Source organism: Dermochelys coriacea, chromosome 4 (genome assembly GCF_009764565.3).
Source record: "Dermochelys coriacea isolate rDerCor1 chromosome 4, rDerCor1.pri.v4, whole genome shotgun sequence".
Taxonomy (NCBI): Eukaryota; Metazoa; Chordata; order Testudines; family Dermochelyidae; genus Dermochelys; species Dermochelys coriacea.
The window spans coordinates 42,799,207-42,825,882 of record NC_050071.1 but is presented as its reverse complement, the minus strand read 5'-3'; the positions used below and the strand labels follow the sequence as shown (position 1 = coordinate 42,825,882).

Sequence of the window (26,676 nt, the reverse complement as noted above, 5' to 3'; positions counted from 1 at the left end):
ACATCTGAAGAAGTGGTTTTTTTATCCACGAAAGCTTATGCCCAAATAAATCTGGTAGTCTTTAAGGTGCCACCGGATTCCTCATTGTTTTTGTGGATACAAACTAACATGGCTACCCCTCTGATACAAGGCGTCATCAGGCAGTTTCTTTGACTTTAGGCTCTTGAAATTCAGAATTTACAAAAAAAACCCCACCACTGTATGGACACTAAAACAAGGCACTGCCAAAAACTTGCAAACTACCATACTGAGAGAGAGGAGGATGAAGGTAGCAATAGAGCAGAGTCACAAAGCTTCCTTTTAGTGGTTCTGCTATGTCAGGAGGCAGCAGCTCTGAGGATTGTCAGCAGAACTTCCTAGAAGGGATCTGGAAACACAGGAAGGGACTGACTGCCTTCAAGAAATATGAAGCATTTTAGAGAGACTGTAATCCAGCCTAAAAGCAGGGGCAAGTTAGACATCTGGTTAAGCTAGACCTGCCATGGCTGCAGACAGACCTACCATGTGAATGGCTTGGTCCTGGCAACTGCAGGGAAAATTTGCCAGCAATTCTTAGAAAAAGGGAAATGCCTTTAAGGGGGGGGCCTATAGCCAGAGAAGTGTTTGGGGAGAGAGGGCACACACTTCAGCAAAGATTTGGGTCCTGGCTCCTAGAAGGCTTTATTCTTCCTCACTCCATCACTTGGCACAGGAGGCAAATCCAATCACAGTATTCAAAAATCTGTCAAAACAACTTCATGTCACTCACACTTTAAGCCATTCAAATGATCCTTTAAGTTTACTTTAGGCATTTTAGGAGCCATAAGCATATATGCTGAACATACATCAGCATCTGTGTAACTAGACAAGGGCCTGAGACATTAAGATTAGATCTGAAACCAAACCTCTCCAGAGTTTGGGGGTGTTCAGTTATAGGGGTTTGTTTGGTCCAATATTGATAGTGTAATATAGACTGACACATGACAAACTCTCAGTTAAATAATACGAACGTTTTGATTTTAGCATTACACTTATAAGGGAAGGAGGGGACTTCGTAATTTACTTGAGCATAAGCTTTCGATAAAGTGAGCTGTAGCTCACGAAAGCTTACGCTCTAATAAATTTGTTAGTCTCTAAGGTGCCACAAGTACTCCTTTTCTTTTTGCGAATACAGACTAACATGGCTGCTACTCTGAAACCTGTCACAATTTACTTGTAACTCTTCCTCTCATTATTTATATCTGTTCTTCTCACAAATGAAATGCTGAAAAATAAATACAGTAAAATTTCAGTTATCCTAATTCCCTTTATCAGAAAATCCTAATTATCCAAATGCACGGTGTGTCCCCGATGCAGTCCCATATTAGTTAATCAGCTACCAATACCGTGTCAATTAGTTTCTTAGTGCCTGTTAGCACTAATCAACCGTTTTGAATTTGTATAGCAGTTCTGAGCTGTTACCTCCAGCTAGTAAGACCTTGTAGCATCCTGTTTCAGATGCAAGAGCAGCTTGGCAGGAAAATGTCAAAAAGAAAACGATCTGTGTTGGATCTAAAACAGAAACTACAGATTCTCAAGGTCCTAGAAAGGGGAGAAAAAGTTGTTGATGTAATGCACCATTGCAACACTGGTAATTCCACCATCTGTGATAGCTGGAAGGCAAGGGACAAGCTGCAGAGATTTGCTGCAGCCGTTGGCACAATGATGGGACAACTGACAGACCGTGATGAATCATTTTCATAAAAAAAGATTAATTCAGAATTAAATTATGTCCACTGTGATAATACAATGTTGATATTTTAATAGACTCAATAAAGTTGTTTATTTACTCTGTAATAAAGTACATAGTATTAAGCAAACATCTGCATTGCTCCCTTCATTTTCCGTATTTCTGTATCAGTGGAAATGTAGCTCAAAATAGCACTTCCGTTTATCTGCATGCCTGGTTATCCAAAAGTTTCAGATGTCCCCCAGGCCATTCGGATAAATGGGAGATTATGTACATTATTTAGCAGACTATCTTGATACATCATTTATGTACATGTTCTTTAGCTAATGACAAGCAATGATGAGTTTCCACCCTGCGCACTAACCGTGGCACAAGGAGGATGTAACAACAAATATGTTCATTAAGAGAAAGGAAACGCACACCCAGCAGATGAACAGAGATATATCTGAGGGTCATAAGTGATGATAGGAAAAGATACAAATATCTGATCTGAAAAAATGCCACGCACGGAGACTAGATGAATGCTATTATTACTCACTGTGCTATTTTTACTTGGATTAATCTGTATTACTCACTGTCTATTCAGCTCATTTTGCAATAGTTCAACACATCTCTACAAGAAGCTCCCTATTTATACAGCATCGTATAGACACAAAACTAAGTGTGTTTCCTATTTCTTTGGTATACAAAAGGGTAGAACAGTGGATATGGGAACTTGCCATTCAACAGCGGAAATTATTTGTAAAGCTGGAAACTGGAGACACCGGGAAGAAAAAGCCTTAATGAAACAGTGCACTGTCAGTGCCAACCATCAGACTTTTTACATATACTTCCAAGGAACACTCACTTTAGAAGTTCTCTTTGTGCTGGTTTTCTCTGTCAATATTACTTTACTTCATTGAACAATAAAAAACAAAAATATTAACACCATCATAAATAAGATTACAATATATGCTATCCCAAGAACAGTTTTTTCAGCAGATGCAATCAATGACAAGTTAGCTTATTTTGCTTTTGACTCTGTACAAAGCCACAGTGAAGGGACAGATGCTTTTCTGTGAGCATCAGTTAAATTACAGGAACTCACCACTTGTGCGTTAGCTGAGTCAAGTTCAATAGGATCCCCCAAATATCCTGAATTTCTGGTATCATGCACAGCAGTTGCACTCTGGGGAGAGGGTACTTTCAAAAATTTTATTTTATCTTCCCAGAAGCTTATAACTTGGCCAAATTTGGGTGAATTTTCACAACGGATGGCAAGAGGCACATCCCTGATACCAGGCATCATGCCAAATTTCAAATCCTTGTTCCAAAGCATGGAAGAGCTAGCGCCAATATTTATTAACAACTACCACACAACAGTACCTGAACTATGAGTTTTCCCCCATTATTAGAACAGGAAAGAACTGTGGTAACTGTGTGACATCCGCAGACAAAAGCTGACCTTTTCATAGGGACTTCTGTAAGTGGAAAATAGGACTACCTTGCTCTCTCCCACAGAGAAACCTATAAGGGAGTGCTGGGAAAGAAATTATCTGAAACTAACTCCTCATAGGTTTCAGAGTAGCAGCCGTGTTAGTCTGTATTCGCAAAAAGAAAAGGAGTACTTGTGGCACCTTAGAGACTAACAAATTTATTAGAGCATAAGCTTTCGTGAGCTACAGCTCACTTCATCGGATGCATCCGATGAAGTGAGCTGTAGCTCACGAAAGCTTATGCTCTAATAAATTTGTTAGTCTCTAAGGTGCCACAAGTACTCCTTTTCTTTTAACTCCTCATAGAGATTCCCCCACAATATTCCATGGTTGTTCTCCCTTCACACCCATCAAACATTAAAGATGCCCATAGATCTGTGGGAGGCCAGAGCTAATCATTCAGAGGACTTGTGCCTTCACACTAAGTTTGAGCCCATCCCCACAACCCAAAGTTCCTGTCAGCATGATTCCAATACAGCCATATTCCCAAGGACCATCCATCCATCCCATCCTCATGACCTTGGCTTCATTTGGAACTACTGGTGCAGTGGGAACTTCATGGTAAAAATAACAGCTTAAGACTGTATTATTTTTTCTGGGCAATCTCTGACAAATAAGGAAAGCATATTGTATTCTCAAGTAGGTATATATATATTTGCCTTTAGAATTCCCCTCACTCAAGTAAGTTGATGATATTTGTGTTAGATTTTTCAGAAGGATAGTTCTGCGTTTTCACTCCCCAGCCACCAGCAGAGTACAGAATGTTTTACCTCTGCTCCTGAATATTTCTGTGTCTGTAGGACGAGCTCCTCTAAGCAGACTTCATCATTGATGGGCATGGAGCGAAAGTGAAGTTTAAAGATTTCTCTACGAGTTTTGGTATCTGGCAAGGGCACATAGATGATGCTGTCGATTCGTCCAGGTCTCATCAAAGCCTATAAGGAAAAATCACACAAAACCAGTTAACAAAAATGGAACAACTCAATAATAAAAATCACACATGGAGGATTTTTCCCTCTGATTATTTTTCCCTCTGATTCATGGCCTAACAGTTAGGCCATGAATATATAGCATTATGCTTGTATATTAGGATTTTTCAGTAAATGAAGAGAAACCAGTGCTATTTCTCAGATTCCAATAGAGCCATGTATTGAAACCAAAGTATAACTGACATTTTCCTAAAAATAATCTAAGACTTGTTTCAAGGAGTGTTGGAACCTGGCAGATGGATAAATTGATATACTTGCCACAAGTTATGATCTTCAATTAAAACTATAGTAATAAAGTTAGAAAATATAAATGTTACACATCCTTGTTATTTTGCACTGATCTAACATCTTGTCAGTCTTTAGAACAGAAGGAAAGGTAATCCTTTTACCCCCTCCCCTTTTTTTTAAAGACAGAAAAGGTAATGGTAGGCAGCAACCAATGACATTCAGTTTCAATAACAAAAAACATGAAGAAAAGGAGTACTTGTGGCACCTTAGAGACTAACAAATTTATTAGAGCATAAGCTTTCGCGAGCTACAGCTCACTTCATTGGATGCATTTGGTGGAAAAAAAAAAGAGGGGAGATTGATATACACACACAGAGAACATGAAACAATGGGTTTATCATACACACTGTAAGGAGAGTGATCACTTAAGATAAGCCATCACCAGCAGCAGGGGGGGGAAAGGAGGAAAACCTTTCATGGTGACAAGCAAGGTAGGCTATTTCCAGCAGTTAACAAGAATATCTGAGAAACAGTGGGGGGTGGGGTGGGGGGGGAGAAATAACATGGGGAAATAGTTTTACTTTGTGTAATGACTCATCCATTCCCAGTCTCTATTCAAGCCTAAGTTAATTGTATCCAGTTTGCAAATTAATTCCAATTGTGTCCTATCTCGGGGCCTCTCCTTTTGCCCCTCCACCCCCACGAACATGATACAGTTCCGTGGTGACCTAGAATCCTATTTTCGACGTCTCAGACTCAAGGAATATTTCCAACACACCTCTGACCAACATATTAACCCACAGAGACCTTCCTACCAACACAACAAAAAGAAGGATTCTGGGTGGACTCCTCCTGAAGGTCGAAACAGCAGCCTGGACTTCTACATAGAGTGCTTCCGCCGACATGCACGAGCTGAAATTGTGGAAAAGCAGCATCGCTTGCCCCATAACCTCAGCCATGCAGAACACAATGCCATCCACAGCCTCAGAAACAACTCTGACATCATAATCAAAAAGGCTGACAAAGGAGGTGCTGTCGTCATCATGAACAGGTCGGAGTATGAACAAGAGGCTACTAGGCAGCTCTCCAACACCACTTTCTACAAGCCATTACCCTCTGATCCCACTGAGAGTTACCAAAAGAAACTACAGCATTTGCTCAAGAAACTCCCTGAAAAAGCACAAGAACAAATCCGCACAGACACACCCCTAGAACCCCGACCTGGGGTATTCTATCTGCTACCCAAGATCCATAAACCTGGAAATCCTGGACGCCCCATCATCTCAGGCATTGGCACCCTGACAGCAGGATTGTCTGGCTATGTAGACTCTCTCCTCAGGCCCTACGTTACCAGCACTCTCAGCTATCTTCGAGACACCACTGACTTCCTGAGGAAACTACAGTCCATTCGTGATCTTCCCAAAAACACCATCCTAGTCACTATGGATGTAGAAGCCCGCTACACCAACATTCCACACAAAGATGGACTACAAGCCGTCAGGAAGAGTATCCCCGATAATGTCACGGCTAACCTGGTGGCTGAACTTTGTGACTTTGTCCTCACCCATAACTATTTCACATTTGGGGACCTTCAAATGTATACCTTCAAATCAGCGGCACTGTGATGGGTACCCGCATGGCCCCACAGTATGCCAACATTTTTATGGCTGACTTAGAACAACGCTTCCTCAGCTCTCGTCTCCTAATGCCCCTACTCTACTTGCGCTACATTGATGACATCTTCATTATCTGGACCCATGGAAAACAAGCCCTTGAGGAATTCCACCATGATTTCAACAATTTCCATCCCACCATCAACCTCAGCCTGGACCAGTCCACACAAGAGATCCACTTCCTGGACACTACGGTGCTAACAAGCGATGGTCACAGAAACACCACCCTATATCGGAAACCTACTGACCGCTATTCCTACCTACATGCCTCTAGCTTTCATCCAGATCATACCACACGATCCATTGTCTACAGCCAAGCTCTACGATATAACCGCATTTGCTCCAACCCCTCAGACAGAGACGAACACCTACAAGATCTCTATCATACATTCCTACAACTACAATACCCACCTGCTGAAGTGAAGAAACAGATTGACAGAGCCAGAAGAGTACCGAGAAGTCACCTACTACAGGACAGGCCCAACAAAGAAAATAACAGAATGCCACTAGCCATCACCTTCAGCCCCCAACTAAAACCTCTCCAACGCATCATCAAGGATCTACAACCTATCCTGAAGGACGACCCATCACTCTCCAGATCTTGGGAGACAGGCCAGTCCTTGCTTACAGACAGCTCCCCAATCTGAAGCAAATACTCACCAGCAACCACACACCACACAACAGAACCACTAACCCAGGAACCTATCTTTGCAACAAAGCCCATTGCCAACTCTGTCCACATATCTATTCAGGGGACACCATCATAGGGCCTAATCACATCAGCCACACTATCAGAGGCTCGTTCACCTGTGCAACTACCAATGTGATATATGCCATCATGTGCCAGCAATGCTCCTCTGCCATGTACATTGGCTAAAATGAACAGTCTCTACGTAAAAGAATGAATGGACACAAATCAGACATCAAGAATTATAACATTCAAAAACCAGTCGGAGAACACTTCAATCTCTCTGGTCACTCAATTACAGACCTAAGAGTGGCTATCCTTCAACAAAAAAGCTTCAAAAACAGACTCCAACGAGAGACTGCTGAATTGGAATTAATTTGCAAACTGGATGCAATTAACTTAGGCTTGAATAGAGACTGGGAATGGATGAGTCATTACACAAAGTAAAACTATTTCCCCATGTTATTTCTCACTCCCCCCCACCCCCCACTGTTCCTCAGATATTCTTGTTAACTGCTGGAAATAGCCTACCTTGCTTGTCACCATGAAAGGTTTTCCTCCTTTCCCCCCCCCCCCGCTGCTGGTGATGGCTTATCTTAAGTGATCACTCTCCTTACAATGTGTATGATAAACCCATTGTTTCATGTTCTCTGTGTGTGTATATCAATCTCCCCTCTGTTTTTTCCACCAAATGCATCCGATGAAGTGAGCTTAGCTCACGAAAGCTTATGCTCAAATAAATTTGTTAGTCTCTAAGGTGCCACAAGTACTCCTTTTCTTTTTGCGAATACAGACTAACACGGCTGCTACTCTGAAACCTGTCAAAAAACATGAAGTTTCACAAACTCTATAGCTTAATAACTCTGCTCATCAGTATAGTCTGATCTCAGTGGAACAGTTTTTTCTTCTCCTGTGCCACAGGACACATAAATTAAACAAATGAAGAGAGCTACAATCTAAGTCCCCAATCTGGCAAAGTCTTGGCCCTGGTCTACACTATGAGTTTAAGTTGAATTTAGCAGCGTTAGATTGATTTAACCCTGCAAACAAAGTCATTTTTGTCGACTTAATGGGCTCTTAAAATCGATTTCTGTACTCCTCCCCAACGAGGGGATTAGTGCTGAAATCAACATTGCCGGGTCGAATTTGGGGTAGTGTGGACTCAATTCAATGGTATTGGCCTCCAGAAGCTATCCCACAGTGCTCCATTGTGACCGCTCTGGACAGCACTCTCAACTTGGATGCACTGGCCAAGTAGACAGGAATAGCTCTGTGAACTTCTGAATTTCATTTCCTGTTTGGCCGGCGTGGCAAGCTGATCAGCACAGGTGACTGTGCAGATCTCATCAGCAGAGGTGACCATGCAGTCCCAGAGCTGCAAAAGAGCTCCAGGAAGGACTGAACGGGAGGTTGGCAGTTATCCCCCTATTTGTGTGATGAATTAATAAAGAATGCAAGAATTTGAAACAACGAGTTTATTGCCTCTGCAAGCAGTGATCGAAGGGGGGAGGGGAGGGCGGTTGGCTTACAGGGAAGTAGAGTGAACCAAGGGGGCGGGTTTTCATTAAGGAGAAACAAACAGAACTGTCACACAGTAGCCTGGTCAGCCATGAAACTGGTTTCCAAAGCTTATCTGATGCACAGCGTGCCCTGCTGTGCTCTTCTAACCACCCTGGTGTCTGGCTGTGCGTAATCAGCGGCCAGGCGATTTGCCTCAACTTCCCACCCCACCACAAATGTCTCCCCCTTACTCTCAAAGATACTGTGGAGCACACAGCAAGCAGTAACAATGGGAATATTGGTTTTGCTGAGGTTTAACCAAGTCAGTAAATTGCGTCAGCGCGCTTTTAAAAGTCCAAATGCATATTCTACCACCATTCTGCACTTGCTCAGCCTATAGTTGAATAGCTCCTGACTACTGTCCAGGGTGCCTGCGTATGGCTTCATGAGCCATGGCATTAAGGGATAGGCTGGGGCCCCAAGGATAACTATAGGCATTTCAACATCCCCAATGGTTATTTTCTGGTCTGGAAAGGAAGTCCCTTGCTGCAGCTGTTCATACAGACCAGAGTTCCTGAAGATGCATGCGTCATGTACCTTTCTCGGACATCCCACATTGATGTTGGTGAAACGTCCCTTGTGATCCACCAGTGCTTGCAGCGCCATTGAAAAGTACCCCTTTCAGTTTATGTACTGGCTTAGCCTTAGTGGTCCAGTCCCAAGACAGGGATATGCGTTCCGTCTATCACCCCACCACAGTTAGGGAATCCCATTGCAGCAAAGCCATCCACTATAACCTGCACATTTCCCAGAGCCACTACCCTTGATAGCAGCAGCTCAATGATTGCTTTGGCCTCTTGGATCACAGCAGCCCCCACAGTAGATTTTCACACTCCAAAATTGATTCCTGACTGACCAGTAGCAGTCTGGTGTTGCAAGCTTCCAGAGGGCTATTGCCACTCGCTTCTGAACTGTGAGGGCTGTTCTCATCTTGGTATTTTTGCGCTTCAGGGCAGGGGAAAGCAAGTCACAAAGTTCCATGAAAGTATCCTTACGCATGCGAAAGTTTTACAGCCACTGGGAATCATCCCAGACCTGCAACACTATGTGGTCCCACCAGTATGCGCTTATTTCCTGGGCCCAGAATCGGCGTTCCATGCCACGAGCCTGCCCCATTGCCATCAGGATGGCCAAATTGCCAGGGCCCATGCTTTGAGAGAAGTCTGTGTCCATGTCCTCATCACTCTCGTCACCGTGCTGCCATCGCCTCCTTGACTGCTTTTGCAGGTTCTGGTTCTGCATATACTGCACGATAATGCACGAGGTGTTTACAATGCTCATAACTGTCATGGTGATCTGAGCGGGCTCCAAATTTGCCGTGGTGTGGTACAGGAAAGCATAGCTGCAGGGGAAGCAGTGGTTAGATGATTAGTTTTGCAGACCTACTGCACCGTCTGCTGCCAGGACACAACAGCTGAGCGGGCTGCATGCTTGCCGTGATATGGGGAGACAAGATCAGCCGCGCAGAGTTGCAGTGGAAGCAGCACTGCGACACCACCAAGAGAGCAGAGTGCCAGCAGAAGTGGTGGATGATGAAGGTCATATAGAGGACCTGCGAGGTGGATTCATAGCATCAGGAGAGCAGAGTGGCAGCGGAAGTGGTGGATAACGACGACGGTTTGCAGTCCTACTGCACCATCTGCTGAAAGCAGTATGGCGCCCGCAGAGAAAAAAGGCACGAAACGATTGTCTGCCATTGCTTTCTGATGACATGTACCCAAAACTACCCACGACAATGTTTTTGCCCCATCAGGCATTGGGAGATTAACCCAGAATTCCTGTGGGTGGTGGAGACTGCGGGAACTGTGGGATAGCTACCCATAGTGCAATGCTCCGAAAGTTAATGCTAGCCTCGGTACTGTGGACGCATTCCGACGACTTAATGACCTTAGTGCATTAGTGTGGTGACACACACAATCGACTGTAGAAAATTGCTTTCTAAAAAATCGACTTCTAGAAACGTGACCCAATTTCATAGTGTAGACATACCCTTAATACACATGCATAACTTTCTGCACAGTAAGTAGTCACTTTGGCTTCATAGATTGATAGATACTAAGGTCAGAAGGGACCATTCTGATCATCTAGTCCGACCTCCTGCACAGCGCAGGCCACAGAATCTCACCCACCCACTCCTATGAAAAATCTCACCTATGTCTGAGCTATTGAAGTCCTTAAATCATGGTTTAAAGACTTCAAGGAGCAGAGAAGCCTCCCTCAAGTCAACCATGCCCCAGGCTACAGAGGAAGGCGAAAAACCTCCAGGGCCTCTCCAATCTGCCCTGGAGGAAAATTCCTTCCCGACCCCAAATATGGCAATCAGCTAAACCCTGAGCATATGGGCAAGATTCACCAGCCAGATACCCAGGAAAGAATTTTCTGTAGTAACTCAGATCCCATCCATCTAATATCCCATCTCAGGGGATTAGTCCTATTTACCCATAATATTTAAAGATCAATTACTTACCAAAATCCCATTATCCCATCATACCATCTCCTCCATAAACTTATCGAGTAGAATCTTAAAACCAGATAGATCTTTTGCCCCCACTGCTTCCCTTGGAAGGCTATTCCAAAACTTCACTCCTCTGATGGTTAAAAACCTTCATCTAATTTCAAGTCTAAACTTCCTGGTGGCCAGTTTATACCCATTTGTTCTTGTGTCCACATTGGTGCTGAGCTGAAATAATTCCTCTCCCTCTCCTGTATTTATCCCTCTGATATATTTATAGAGAGCAATCATATCTCCTCTCAACCTTCTTCTAGTTAGGCTAAACAAGCCAAGCTCCTTAAGTCTCCTTTCATAAGACAAGTTTTCCATTCCTCGGATCATCCTAGTAGCCCTTCTCTGTACCTGCTCCAGTTTGAATTCATCCTTTTTAAACATGGGAGACCAGAACTGCACACAGTATTCTAGGTGAGGTCTCACCAGTGCCTTGTATAATGTTACTAAAACCTCCTTATCCCTACTGGAAATGCCTCTCCTGATGCATCCCAAAACCGCATTAGCTTTTTTCACAGCCATATCACATTGGCAGCTCATAGTCATCCCATGATCAACCAATACTCCAAGGTCCTTCTCCTCTTCTGTTACTTCTAACTGATGTGTCCCCAACTTATAACTAAAATTCTTGTTATTAATCCCTAAATGCATAACCTTACACTTCTCACTATTAAATTTCATCCTATTACTATTACTCCAGTTTACAAGGTCATCCAGATCCTCCTGTATAATATCCCGATCCTTCTCCGAATTGGCAATACCTCCCAGCTTTGTATCATCTGCAAACTTTATTAGCACACTCCCACTTTTTGTGCCAAGGTCAGTAATAAAAAGATTAAATAAGATTGGTCCCAAAACCGATCCCTGAGGAACTCCACTGGTAACCTCCCTCCATTAGGACTACTCCCAGTATGTACGCTAAGTATGTGCTCAAGTCTTTCCAAGAGCACAACTTAAAGTAGAGCAATGGAAATAAAAACTAAAGCTATGCAGCAGCACTGAAAGTGCATTAAAGATAAAATACAAACAAAGCAGAGAAAGAAAATAAAACCTACTCCATTGTGAACCAGAATGAATGTATACCTCAATTCATAACTTGAAAATAATAATAAATAATAAATAATAATAATAATAGTAAATGCTCCTCTGATTTAAGAACTCCATTATTTTTGTCCCCAAGATGGAACCATCACTGAATTCTATATTTAAAATTGCTAAGCTGAATTATTGGTCAAATTCGGAGGTCTTTTACTCAGGCAAAATTCCCATGGAAGGCAATGGAAATTTTGTCTGAGTATGGACTTAAGGGCTAATTCCTAAGTAAACATAAATATTTATAAGGAGTCAGTTGCCTAATTTGTGAGATCAAAGGTAGTCATTTTGATATTTTTGAATAAGTCTAGAAATGGTTTAATTTTGTTAATGTTTTATTTGCTGATAGAGCATCTGAGAGAAATATAAATGCTGAATGCACATAAATAATATTTAAATACACTTTAAACTGGACAATGTTTATAAGATCCAGCCTATAACCTAAATTCTTTTTATGTTACAGTTCTCCCTTGGGTAGGGTAGTTTGAGTTCCAGTTGACTTGAGATATTGCATAGTTGTCCTGGGCTGTCAGCCAATAAGTCTTTTCCCAGCCTGATCATGTCAGTGAAAGTCATGCTGAAAAAATAGTAGGAAAGAGCCTTCCTTCCTACACAGCATTGATCAAGTTAACACCCTTCCTAAAGTTGCTTTAAAAAGACTATTGTGGTGCTTTGGGGTGGAAAAATGTATCCTGAATATTAAGAGATGTCCTGTTATTTTTAAAACTAAAACATGACAATTCTCAACTAGAGAAATATATACAATGCACTATATACAATGAATTCCAACTAGCTACCCACAGCAGCACTGGTGTGTTTATTTAGGAACTTGACACACTAAAGAGATGATGCAACAAGTTTGTAATTCAATGTCTACATCATGTTTATATCAGGACACTGCCATTTTTTCCATCAACATTTTTGATAGAAGAATTTGCAAGTTTCAAGAATGGCCTGGGAAGGTGGCAAGTATCAGAGGGGTAGACATGCTAGTCTATATCCACAAAAACAATGAGGAGTCCAGTGGCACCTTAAAGATCAACAGATTTATTTGCGCATAAGCTTTCATGGGTAAAAACCCCACTTCTTCAGATGCATGGAGTGAAAATTACAGAACCAGGCGTAAATATATATTGGTACATGAAGAGAAGGGCATTACCTTACAAGTGGAGAACCAATGCTGAAGGTCATTTAGGTCAGGGTGGATGTGGTCCACTCCCAATAATTGATGAGGTGTCAATACCAAGAAAGGAAAAATTGCTTTTGTTTGATATTCGATATTATATTGCATTCCACTTGCTCCTAAGGAAATGCTTATAGCTAATCTTATCACACACAGAAATCCTGAAATGTTCACGAGTACAACGGTGAACTTCACAAAATGTAGGGTTGGTTTAGGATTTTTCCTAAATTAGGATGTTTCCTATGAATACAATTAGCCTAATAATAGTGAATGACAATGACTGCTATTTAATTGTGAAAGTAGTACTTAAACAGTATTAAAAAGTATTAGTATTAAATTCTAAGATCTAAGAAGTTATCCAATGGAATTCAAAAAGCAGAACAATTAAAGATGAAATGCAGTGAATATCATATTTATTTTTGTGCTTTTTTAAGCACCATTTTTCACTTCAGTGTCTTTTCAGACTGCGTCATGTTTTATGTAATCTCTAATTGATGGCCCAAATAAAAGATACTGTCATATTTTGGCCTTGACTTTACTATATTTTCTTCTTAAAAGAGAATTTTTTAAATTAAATTGGAATTATGGATGTGCTTGGAGTCCCCAATCAAGTTAGGGCCACCCTGTGCGAGTTGCTGTATACGCACATAATAAGAACCAATACCAGCACTGAAGAGCTTATCATCTAAAAATCAATAAGACAAAGGGAAGAGAGGAAGTATAGTTATTGTACAGATTGGGAAATGGGATACAGAGAGATTAAAAGACAAACTTTCTCCTACATCCAAGCTCTATGTGGGACCAAACAAATGGTGGCGAGGGAATTGCTTGATTCTGAGGTTTGTGCTAGCCCTGGTGAAAGTTAACACACTGGGGAGTTAAGGCTCAGATAAATTAAGTAACTTGCTCAAGGTCACACAAAGTCCATGGCAGTTATGAGGCTAAGAACCCAGATATCCTGACTCCCAGGCTTGTTATTTAGCTACAATATTATTTTTCCTCCTGAGAACCCCAATCATTTTGTCTCTGTTAAATCCCACCTCCTCCTCAGATTGACTATGCTTCTCAGCAACTGTACTTCCTTCCTGCTGGATCTCTCTCTGGGGCCAGCCAATCGTACCACAATAAATAAAAGGCTAAATCTTAAAATCAAATCTGAGTCTTCCACAATGAAAACTACCATATGATCACAGATTTAATATAAACTAGCAGTCCATTGGAATAAGATTGTTACAAAGAATGCTTTAATTGATTTAGGCCTTGTCTAGCTAGGGGGGGATTTTTTTTTTAAATCAAATGATCTGATCTGAAACATTACTTAGCACCTAGCATAGACAAAGTTTTAACACCTTTACAAATACACTAGCTGATCTTGCTGTAATCTAGATTCTTCCCTAGCATACACTGTGACCAGCTAACATTATTTTAAAGGTGTTTAAACTGTGTCTACACTAAGTGGTGTTTCAAATTAGATTAGCTAACTTTTTTTTTTTTTAAATTACCCCTTTTCTCATACTGTAGACAAGGCCTTGTATGTAGGTAGAATTTTTAATGTTTTATCTGTGATGTCAGAATGATTACTTTGCTTTACTTTGAGAGAACATGAACCACTTTTAGGCCACACATTTAACTTTATGAACATGTTTAAGTACTTTCCTGAACCATACATCTGCCATCTCTACAGGTTTTCATTTCCTCCTCCGGGTATGCAGGGAAAACTACCTTCCATCCCTCACCCCTGGGGAAGGTAACCAGAGGTGGTAGTCAGAGCTCTCTCCCCTTCCCTAAGCATCTGAGAGCAGTTTTTTGGGTGGGGGAGGAGAGAACAGCAGATACTATTTTTACAAAAGAGGTGTGGCGAAGAGGGAGCAGAAAGAACCCAGCTGTTCCAGGTCACTCTGTTCTCTTCTATGAAAAATGGCTCAGATGCCCCCTGAATCTCCAAACCCAGGCCAGGAAACAGAGAGGGGTTGAAGAACCCTTGGAGCTGATTCCCCTGTCCCACATGAGGGTGTGTGTGTGTGTGTGCGCGCGCATGCATGGCTAATGAATCCCTGGAACTGATCATTGCCCTTCAGGGCTAGAGGTGTGTCTGGAGGATTGGTCGAGCAATGGCTATTAGCCAAGATGGTCATGAATGCAACACCATGCTCTGGGTGTCCGTAAACCTCCGACTGCCAGGTGCTGGGACTGGACAACTAGGGATGGATCACTCACCAACTGCCCTGTTCTGTTCATTCCCTCTGAAGCATCCAGCACTGGCATTCCCCCCCGCACACCCCCCCCAGCCCTGAAGGGTATTTACAGGATACTGGGCTAGATGGACCATTGGTCTGACGAAGTACGGCCGTTCTTATGTTCCTAAGGGAAGAGCCACTGGAGTTCACCCTTGCCCCACATGAGGAAGTGATAATGAAGAATCCCTGGAGTTTCCACCACAGCGGCAACAGGAACAAAGGGGAGTGCAAGATGAAGAGGCTGATGTGAACTGTGGGGAGCATGGAATTAACCGTTTGCTGCTGAAATATGAAAAATTGATTTGGGGCTAGAAGTACACAAATAACTAGGGGGGGCTGATGGGGCCAGAATAAATTGATGTAAGGCTAGGAGATATATAATTAATTTATGGTGAGGTGCTAGAGATACAAAATTTGGGGCTAGAAGGGCATACAATTAATTAATTGGAGTTTGGGTAGAAACCCTATGTACCATCAAGCAATACTTATGCAAATGTGTTTATTTTTGTCATAAGATATTGGCAGGTGTCAAACGAAGGCCTGAATGCACATAAGCCATAGGTTACTGGTTGCGGGCTATGAAACATTTTATTAACAGAAATTGCATAGTAGCATCCAGTGGGGCACCAGGGCTCAGTGAGTGAAATGATAATCAAGTAACATGTACTGTCACAAATAATAATATAACATTTTCAATTAAAATGAAAATATTGTTTATAAAAAAATGTTCCTTAATCTCTCAAAAGTTTTAATTTGAGACGTGTTATTTGAGGCAGATGTATGGAAAACGAACCTACTTTCTAAAACAAGGGTATTTGTGTGTGTAATTATTGTAGATAATTATTCAGGAAAGAAAACCTTAAGTCTGTAAAGCCCAGATAAACTATTTGTGGTTCCTGTTGAGAATGGAAATACTAATTCTTAAACTAGAATTAATCTTAGGTCTTCGCTCATTTTTTTTTTTAAAGCACGTCATTAGTTAGCTTATTCACAGCAAGAATTACATAGTCAAGCAATGCAGAATTAAAGAGAGACTGCCAATATTATAGTAAGTAGTTAAAGCAGGCATAGGTTTTTCAGCTAGGATTGAAAAAAATCCCATAGTTTCTGACATACTTCTACATTCATGCCTAATCTCATTAACATCTTTCTGATTTCATCCTACAGCAACCTACTTCCTCTATATGGCCCTTGAAAGAACAATGTAATACTTGAAGTCCAGTGAAGTTTCACAAGATTTTTTTTCCCCACTAGCAAAATGACAACTGCACAGATAACATTGAACATGAAGGGGTATTAAGTTCAGGAAGTAACCGAATTTAAATTGGAGGGTTAGTGTTTTGAACATTCCCCATTGTAATGAATCTCAAGAAATGGGTTCTTATATTAAATTAGGACATTTTTCCTTTAAATTACCTTTCCTACAGAATCTATATAGTGCATCAAGAAAGTAGTTCAGTCCAATCCTAGAGCCCATTGGAATCAGATCTGAAATGAGAGTTAGAGAACCAAGGTATATCTTTTATTGGACCAACTTCTGTTGGTGAGAGAGACAAGCTTTCAAGCTTATCTCTCTCACCAACAGATGTTGGCTCAATAAAAGATATTACTTCACCCACCTTTTCTTTCTAATATCCTGAGACCAACATGGCTATAACTACATTGCAACTGGAGAACTGGAACGAGCAGAACAATCTGTATCCTTCGTAGCTAAGTCCTTCTAACTTAAACTAACAGGCTCTTTAGATTATCTTGATTTCTTGTGATCCCTACTGAAAAAATGCTCCTCGAGATTGGAGGTATTTTAAATCTTATAATATAATCCAGCAATTCAATTATTCAATTTATATTGAATTAAATTATATCACCATAGTTTCTGAGCACCTGCAAAACATTTAAAAATAAATCGCTTTCTTCCTAGCTTGTATGAGAAAGAACTTAATTACTTTATAGTTTGTGGGACTTCCTGTTTGTTTACGTGGGGGGGGAGGTAAGCGCATTTTGTGTGACAAATTTATCAAAGAAAAGCTAAATTGGAGGTGTGAATTCTTTAACTGCTAAGAAAGTGGTTTGTTTTGTGGCCATTTTTATATTTTGTAGGAGTGAGTTCCACAGTATAAATCCAGCTCCTATAGAAGTGCTTTGCCCATACTCAGTAGGTTTCCCCCTATTGGCTGACATTTTCATTGGTACACTGGGACACAGATGGTCATGATCATGAAGGAACAATCCATGAAGTTCTTGAATGTCAGGATGTGATGATATGGGGCATTTGTCCAATGTAGAACTTACAAATTCTGGTTAATGTTAGGAAATTGCTGAGCACGGACTGCTTCAGTAGATATGGAACCCATCATTTACTGACAGGGGCAGTAGAACGTTTCTGTATCAGGTACAATGTTTGGTCATTAGATCTTAAATGGTTGCCTAATCAGGTGTTAACACCTTGAACAATGGATAGGCTGAAGCTAGTTCCCCCACCCTCTCTGCAGAGAGAGGGAGTGGAAAATCCCCAGCAGGAGAACAAAGGATTCATAAGACATTGTTTGTAGGATACAAATTCAACAAACTCACACAGCAAGATGGAGGAAGCTTTACAAAGGAGAGAGGGGCACGCTTTCATGGCAAAGTTGTCCTGTCTAACTTGTCAAGGGCAAAAGAAAGCTAGCTGACACAGAGAGGGAGAGGGACTCCATGATTCTGAAGGAAAGCCATGAACTGCAGGTGGAGGATCCTGGACACCCCAGAGGACTCTGCCCAAGCTCAAAGAACTCTCCAGAGTGGGGAGGAAACAGACAGGGAAACCATACAGCTGTGTTTATTATTTTGTCTAGACCCATGTATCTCTTGCATTAAGTAAAGTATAATGGTGTTTGGAATCCTGTGCAAAGCCTGCCTGTGTGTCTGTTCACTTGCACTGTCACATACCCGTCAAGAGTTGAAATGTAAACCCACAGCACCCAGACACCTGGAGTTTTGGAAGCGGTGTCCTTAAGCTATGGGGGAAATCAGAGGTTAGCACTAGTCCCTGGGGGCTCTCAGCTCTCAGAAGAGGACGCTAGACAGAGGACCCATACCTCAACTGTGTGCCTAGATTCCCCAACCAGGGGCAATGTTTGGACTCTGTTCAGATTCAGGAGGGTTAAAAAGTAGGACCCAAATGCAACAGCTTGGTGAGCATCCAATCACAAGGAGCTCTACCAGGGCTTTGTGTCTGTGTGTGTGATGTAGGACATAGACCCTGAACTGGAAACTGCATTCAATGGGAACAGGCTTATCTTGGTAATAGATGAGTTGCTGTATTTTGCATCAGCTGGATTTTTTTTCCAGAGTGCATGTCTTAATTCCTAGATATAACCACGTGTTGAAATATTCAAGTCCAGAGGACGCATAGAACATTATGGCCTGATGTTAGGCCTGGGTTAGGATGAAGCACAATCATTTGGCCAGTTGCAAATGGGAGTGGATCTTTTTGACTATGATTGCTATTTGAGCATCTAATAGAAAGGACTCCAAAAGCACATTATGGTTGTAGACCGACAATCAAGAGCAAACATTACAGAGGAGGCAAGTTCTTTGAAGTTCTTCCATCTTTATACCAGTATATTAGTTTTGCCTGTGATCAGCTTTAACCAGCTACTCTTCATCCAGCAGCTGATTTGGGTGTAAGCAATAAGAGAGCTGGGGGATGGTGTTATTATGAGTGACATAAAGCAGACATAAAACTCACTGTCGTGCTGCTTCGGTCAGTGTTGTCTTACCAGTTTCCGCAATAGCTATACATACACATTGCAAATCTGGCAGGGGGATTGTGACATGTGGAGCTCCACAGAGGTGAGAGGTTTGGAGGTGGAGAACCATTATCCATAATGCCCCTCGCAGTTTAATCAGAAAGGGACCTGAGCTATTTCAGGGCATTTCCATTCACCCCTGCAGTTTATTTGATGATCAATAGTATCAAATGCCAAGGAGAGGTCAAGCGGGACAAGTATGAATATAATTCCTTTGTCTTCAGACAGGAGGAGACATCAACCACAGTAAGAAGTGCTATCTTGGTGCTGTGCCCTGACCTGAAGCCTGAATGAGAGGAGCCAGTGTACTTGAAGCTCCCAGGTAGTACTGGAGACTCTTTTTACTGGTTTCTCAGATTGCTTGATTGGGGGGGGGAAGCTTCCACCACCTTCAGCTCATGCAACACCTCCTATCAGTTCTCTTCTTGGAAGACCTATTCCCCAGCCACTACCCTCCTGACTCTCCTGAGATTTATGCAGATTATTCTCTGTTCTTCTTACATATCATCTAAATTTGCACTCAAAGTGGGGTAGTATGATTTTTAAACCTATTTAAGAACAATTATTTTAACTATTGCATTAATAAATGAGAATTTTATAAAATTATTTGGGTCACAGAGAAATAATTCCTCCAAAATATTTTAATTCTTCTATTATCAATTCTTAAACAAGGACTTCACATTATATAAAAATCAGGCTACACAACATTTCTGTCATGTCAGTCTTACTCAAGACCTGGAGCATTGTGCAAGTTGACAAGAAAAGACTTGATGCGTTTGACAGCAGGTGTTCAGGAAGTATGTTCAATATCGAGTGGCAGTATTTTGTGAAAAGCAGTGAACAGGGCAGGAACATTTTACATGGTTATTAACAAAATATAATAATAAAAGCAAGGAAACAGATGGCTTGATCTCCCAGCGAGATGCAACACAACTCAAACAGTGAGAATGTTTATTTCAAAAGAGTCAGCAGAGAAAACAATAAAAGGATGGAGTAGAAAAAAACCTAAGAAAACCTACATATAACTTATCCTTCACAGTTAACTGGGAAATGCCATCCATTGCTCTTACATACCTGTTAGTACAACAGACACAGGCACATATCAGTATTTTTAGGTATTTTTTTCTTCAGTACTGTTTTGAGTTGTACTCTTCTGCAATGCATCATGTCAGTAGAGTGCAATCCTTCTACATAACTCATAGTACAGCCTGAAGTGAGACTCTCTTTTTATAGCAATAAGGAATAAAATGCTCAATATCATTGGCTTAAGAGATCTTCAGTCCCTTTTCAGCATTCTGTATCCATGTTTACCATATTGTATCAAAACCCAATGTTATTCTATTATTCCATTAAGCAGGAGAACAGACTCATCTTTACATAAAGCAGGAATAAACTAAAATCTTGGAAACTGTCTTTTCAAGAAACAAGATTTCCTCCTAAATACTATGTTGCCAGTGGGATAAACAGAGCACCATTGAGCTCCCTTGGTTTTACTGCAAATTAGAGTCACATCCAGCAACTTTTGTGAACTAGAACAGAAGTGTAGGTGACAAATAAATGTGAATCGTAATGGGGATTGCCAAAATTGCTTGAAGAAAGTAAAATTGTCCTGAACGCCTTTGTGCAAAACAGAAATCAAACTTGAAACTATTCTGAGACGAGTACTACACTATTTAAATGAGTTTGCATCCCTCAGTTTTCCCTGGTTAAAGTCAGAGATAGAAACAGGACTGAAATACCATGAGAAAGGCCAAAATATTTCCTGACCAGCCAAAACTGGAAAACACAGGAATACTGTAGACTTTTTAATTAGCTATGAAAGAAGGGCATCCAGTTTAGGGATTGCATCACAGCTGCCCATTTTATCCTCTTGCTCCTCATACAGCTTGCAGCACATGCTGTTAATGGATTCTGTCTTCTTCCTCACATGTCTGAGTGACTGTGGACTGAGGACCTGGCCCTCCTGCTACAGTCTTCCTGTGTCAGAATTTATCTAACAAATTCAAGACTGATATAACATGGAGAAGGAAGACTTGCCTCCCTCAGAGACAGAGTTCATTGCAGCACAAGACCATGTAAACACAGGTGCTGATTGTGTACTGTAAGGGACATGGCAGCACTGAGCTCTGATCCCTCAGTCGCCGCACTGGAATGACAAGAAGAGAGGGTGGAACTGGGACTACTCACAGTTCCATTCTCTCGCCTTGTCCTTCAGAGGAGGAGTAGGAAAGATGAAGCTGAGTGCCAGCTTATCTTATCTGGCACTTACTTATCTTCCTCACATCTCAGAGCTGGCTGCCATGTTTATGGTCTCCTGTTACTGTAATAAGAAAAGAAGTACTTGTGGAATCTTAGAGACTAACAAATTTATTTGAGCTTAAGCTTTCGTGAGCTACAGCTCACTTCATCGGATGCATTCGGTGGAAAATACAGTGGGGAGATTTATATACACACACACACACACACACACACAGAGAACATGAAACAATGGGTTTTATCATACACACTGTAAGGAGAGTGATCACTCAAGATGAGCCATCACCAGCCGGGGGGGGAGGGGGCGGGAAGGAGGAAAACCTTTCATGGTGACAAGCAAGGTGGGCCATTTCCAGCAGTTAACAAGAATGTCTGAGGAACAGTGGGGGGTTTCCTTTTCTTTTTGCGAATACAGACTAACACGGCTGCTACTCTGAAACCTGTCATTATGCAAGGCACTGAATTTAGCCGTATAGAGTGGAAATCTATCAACTTCTTGAAAAACCTCACACTTTGCTTCTCTACAAAAGAAAAAGGACACTAAACTCTCAAAACTACTACATGCCACAAGGGGCCACAACAGTGGTGCCCGTTACCCACCCAGCAATATTGTTAATCTATCCAACTATACTCTTAACCCAGCAGAAGAATTTGTCCTATCTTGGGGCCTCTCCTTTTGCCCCTCCACCCCAACGAACATGATACAGTTCTGTGGTGACCTAGAATCCTATTTTCGACGTCTCCGACTCAAGGAATATTTCCAACACACCTCTGACCAACATATTAACCCACAGAGACCTTCCTACCAACACTACAAAAAGAAGGATTCTGGGTAGACTCCTCCTGAAGGTCGAAACAGCAGATTGGACTTCTACATAGAGTGCTTCCGCCGACATGCACGAGCTGAAATTGTGGAAAAGCAGCATCACTTGCCTCATAACCTCAGCCGTGCAGAATACAATGCCATCCACAGCCTCAGAAACAACTCTGACATCATAATCAAAAAGGCTGACAAAGGAGGTGCTGTCGTCATCATGAATAGGTCGGATTATGAACAAGAGGCTACTAGGCAGCTCTCCAACACCACTTTCTACAAGCCATTACCCTCTGATCCCACTGAGGGTTACCAAAAGAAACTACACCATTTGCTCAAGAAACTCCCTGAAAAAGCACAAGAACAAATCCGCACAGACACACCCCTAGAACCCCGACCTGGGGTATTCTATCTGCTACCCAAGATCCATAAACCTGGAAATCCTGGATGCCCCATCATCTCAGGCATTGGCACCCTGACAGCAGGATTGTCTGGCTATGTAGACTCCCTCCTCAGGCCCTACGTTACCAGCACTCCCAGCTATCTTCGAGACACCACTGACTTCCTGAGGAAACTACAATCCATCGGTGATCTTCCTAAAAACACCATCCTAGTCACTATGGATGTAGAAGCCCTCTACACCAACATTCCACATAAAGATGGACTACAAACCGTCCAGGAACAGTATTCCCGATAACGTCATGGCTAACCTGGTGGCTGAACTTTGTGACTTTGTCCTCACCCATAACTATTTCACATTTGGGGACAATGTATATCTTCAAATCAGCGGCACTGTGATGGGTACCCGCTTGGCCCCACAGTATGCCAACATTTTTATGGCTGACTTAGAACAACGCTTCCTCAGCTCTCGTCCCCTAATGCCCCTACTCTACTTGCGCTGCATTGATGACATCTTCATCATCTGGACCCATGGAAAAGAAGCTCTTGAGGAATTCCACCATGATTTCAACAATTTCCATCCCACCATCAACCTCAGCCTGGACCAGTCCACACAAGAGATCCACTTCCTGGACACTACGGTGCTAATAAGCGATGGTCACAGAAACACCACCCTATATCGGAAACCTACTGACCGCTATTCCTACCTACATGCCTCTAGCTTTCATCCAGATCATACCACACAATCCATTGTCTACAGCCAAGCTCTACGATATAACCGCATTTGCTCCAACCCCTCAGACAGAGACAAACACCTACAAGATCTCTATCATGCATTCTTACAACTACAATACCCACCTGCTGAAGTGAAGAAACAGATTGACAGAGCCAGAAGAGTACCCAGAAGTCACCTACTACAGGACAGGCCCAACAAAGAAAATAACAGAATGCCACTAGCCATCACCTTCAGCCCCCAACTAAAACCTCTCCAATGCATCATCAAGGATCTACAACCTATCCTGAAGGATGACCCATCACTCTCACAGATCTTGAGAGACAGGCCAGTCCTTGCTTACAGACAGCCCCACAACCTGAAGCAAATACTCACCAGCAACCACACACCACACAACAGAACCACTAACCCAGGAACCTATCCTTGCAACAAAGCCCGTTGCCAACTGTGCCCACATATCTATTCAGGGGACACCATCATAGGGCCTAATCACATCAGCCACACTAGCAGAGGCTCGTTCACCTGTGCATCTACCAATGTGATATATGCCATCATGTGCCAGCAATGCCCCACTGCCATGTACATTGGTCAAACTGGACAGTCTCTATGTAAAAGAATAAATGGACACAAATCAGACGTCAAGAATTATAACATTCAAAAACCAGTTGGAGAACACTTCAATCTCTCCGGTCACTCGATTACAGACCTGAAAGTGGCTATCCTTCAACAAAAAAACTTCAAAAACAGACTCCAGCGAGAGACTGCTGAATTGGATTTAATTTGCAAACTGGATACAATTAATTTAGGCTTGAATAGAGACTGGGAGTGGATGAGTCATTACACAAAGTAAAACTATTTCCCCATGTTATTTCTCCCCCTCACCCCACCCCCCACTGTTCCTCAGACATTCTTATTAACTGCTGGAAATGGCCCACCTTGCTTGTCACCATGAAAGGTTTTCATCCTTCTCCCCCCCTCCTGCTGGTGATGGCTCATCTTAAGTGATCACTCTCCTTACAGCGTGTATGATAAAACCCATTGTTTCTTGTTCTCTGTGTGTGAATATAAATCTCCCCACTGTATTTTCCACCGAATGCATCTGATGAAGTGAGCTGTAGCTCACGAAAGCTTATGCTCTAATAAATTTGTTAGTCTCTAAGGTGCCACAAGTACTCCTTTTCTTTTTGCGAATACAGACTAACATGGCTGCTACTCTGAAACCTGCGACTGTAATGAATGGAGTCCTGGGAACACAGATGCAGCGGTGGGGCAATTAACACCCTAAGGAATTATCTTACTCCTCAGTTTAAGAATCCTGATTTAGTACCTCGCAAACTCCATCATTCTCACTTACTCCACAGTGTCTAAATTTCTTGAAATCAGCAAATGCAGATGGAATGGACATATTAGGGCATCCTGTCCAGTTCCCTGCCAGTAGAGGATTGGGTCACTAAAGTACATTTCCACGTGTTTTGTTTAGACTAGTTTTAAATATCTCAAGAACCAGGGCTTCAACCACATCCCTTGGCAGACAGCTCTCCAAATAGTTAATTTGCAACTATAGAATCTGCAGACATCCAAGGTATTTCAGCTACTTTAAACAATGTAATCAGCTGGTTGCTTAAAAAAAACCCAAACAGTATCACACACATTTGAAGCCAAGCCTCTACCTGGCCTCCACTTGTGAATAGTCTAACCCCTGTAAATAGTGGACCAGATTCTGAACTGTATAACTTCATTACAAATCTGAGACTATTCCTCTGAAGTGAATGCAGCTTTTGCATCTTTACACTATGGTAACTGAGTTCAGAATCTAGCCATAAGTACTGAAACTACAGGTGCAGGAGGGTGCTGCCACACCCCCTGGCTTGAAGTATAACAACAACCCAAATACATGGTTTCCGCCTTCAGCACCCCCACTGTAAAAATTGTTTCAGCACCAGTGAATCTATCTTATTCTAAGTAGCCTTAGTCTACTTAAAGACCATGAACAAGTGTTAAAGAACGTACAGCTGTCTGAACCTGCATCGTGCAGATGCACATTTGAACAAGTACAATTCTGCATGAAGAGAAGTAGAGGCCAGTGGCTGAAAATCCAGCTCAATATTTCTTGATGATTCTCTTTGGATCAGCCAATAGATTAATGAGGATTTCCCCCCTATGAATAGTCAGAGGCTTAAGTATACATTTCTCAGGAGGTCTAACATCTTGTGTTTAGGACTGAAATTATGCAGTAACTTCAGCTCAGAATTTTTAATTTCTTTCACCTTAATAAGTTTAAACAAAGAAATGCAGATCCTGAGAGTGATACGAAGACTAATTTCACACAGTCTCTGACCTAGTGTGTGTGTTTCAGATGTTGTCTCTGCTCATATAGCATTAGGTATTACTTACCCTGAGAAAGGATGGCAGAATCTGGTTCAAAAAGATGCAGAAGGTCAAGTTAATTGCAGCATACCTACTGCATCTCTGCTTGCGAAACAGACACTTGCATACACATTTTTAGATTAATTAACCATAAAGGGACTATTATAAAGCAATGGAACTTAATATTAATAAATAATAATACTTCATGCATCTGTATCAACTTTTGTCCCAAGTTCAGTATTGTATATGATTCTTAAGCATCCAGGTCCTATTGTGTGTTCCCTGTACACCCAAAACTCCCACTGAAGTAACTGGGAAGCTAATAAAGGAAGCCCTATTATCTTTTGGGGATAGGTAAACATCCTACAAGTTATGGGCATGATGCGGGAATTACTGGGAGAAATTCCATGGCCTACATGGTCAGACCTAGTGAACATAATGGTTTCTCTGGCTTTAACATCTATGGACATCCATGTTACAGATGAATAAGCAGATGAAGAGATTCAGGGCCGGTCTGAAAGGATCAATGGAAAGGGATCAATCTAAGTTACGCAACTTCAGCTGCGTGAATAACGTAGCTGAAGTCGACGTACTTAGATCCACCTACCACAGTCTCTTCACTGTGGTATATCAATGGGAGACACTCGCTCGTCGTTTCCCCTTGTGCTTCTCATTGAGGTGGAGTTACTGGAGTTGATGCTAGAGTGATTGGCGGTCAATTTATCGTGTCTATACGAGACATGATAAATCGACCCCCACTGGATTGATCGCTGCCTGTTGATCCGGCCGGTAGCGTAGACAAGCCCTAAGCCTCAAAACCACAGGAGGAGCTCACACTCATTACTTTTCCCCTGTTCTCATCTTACTTTGAGGAGGAATAAGTCACTTTGCCATTTTTCAGGGTACAGCTAACTCTCTCTCCCCTGTGCCTGGCCAAGGTTGCTGCCCAGTGTATGGAGGGGAGCAGACTCATGGTTCTG

General features: G+C 42.0%; 1 protein-coding gene across 4 annotated transcripts in view; it reads right to left on the bottom strand.

Moving 5' to 3' along the window:
* The window catches only part of SPATA5 (spermatogenesis associated 5), a 309,590-nt gene that overhangs the window by 47,888 nt on the left and 235,026 nt on the right, over positions 1-26,676 (bottom strand). For 3 of the 4 annotated variants that reach the window (XM_038400580.2, XM_038400582.2, XM_038400581.2), the window contains exon 15: positions 3,954-4,118. In XM_038400580.2, coding sequence (XP_038256508.1) covers positions 3,954-4,118 — 165 coding nt within the window. Of the gene's footprint in view, positions 1-2,578; positions 2,602-3,953; positions 4,119-26,676 lie in introns of those variants that run through there. The other variant, XM_043513109.1, reaches the window with a different exon arrangement.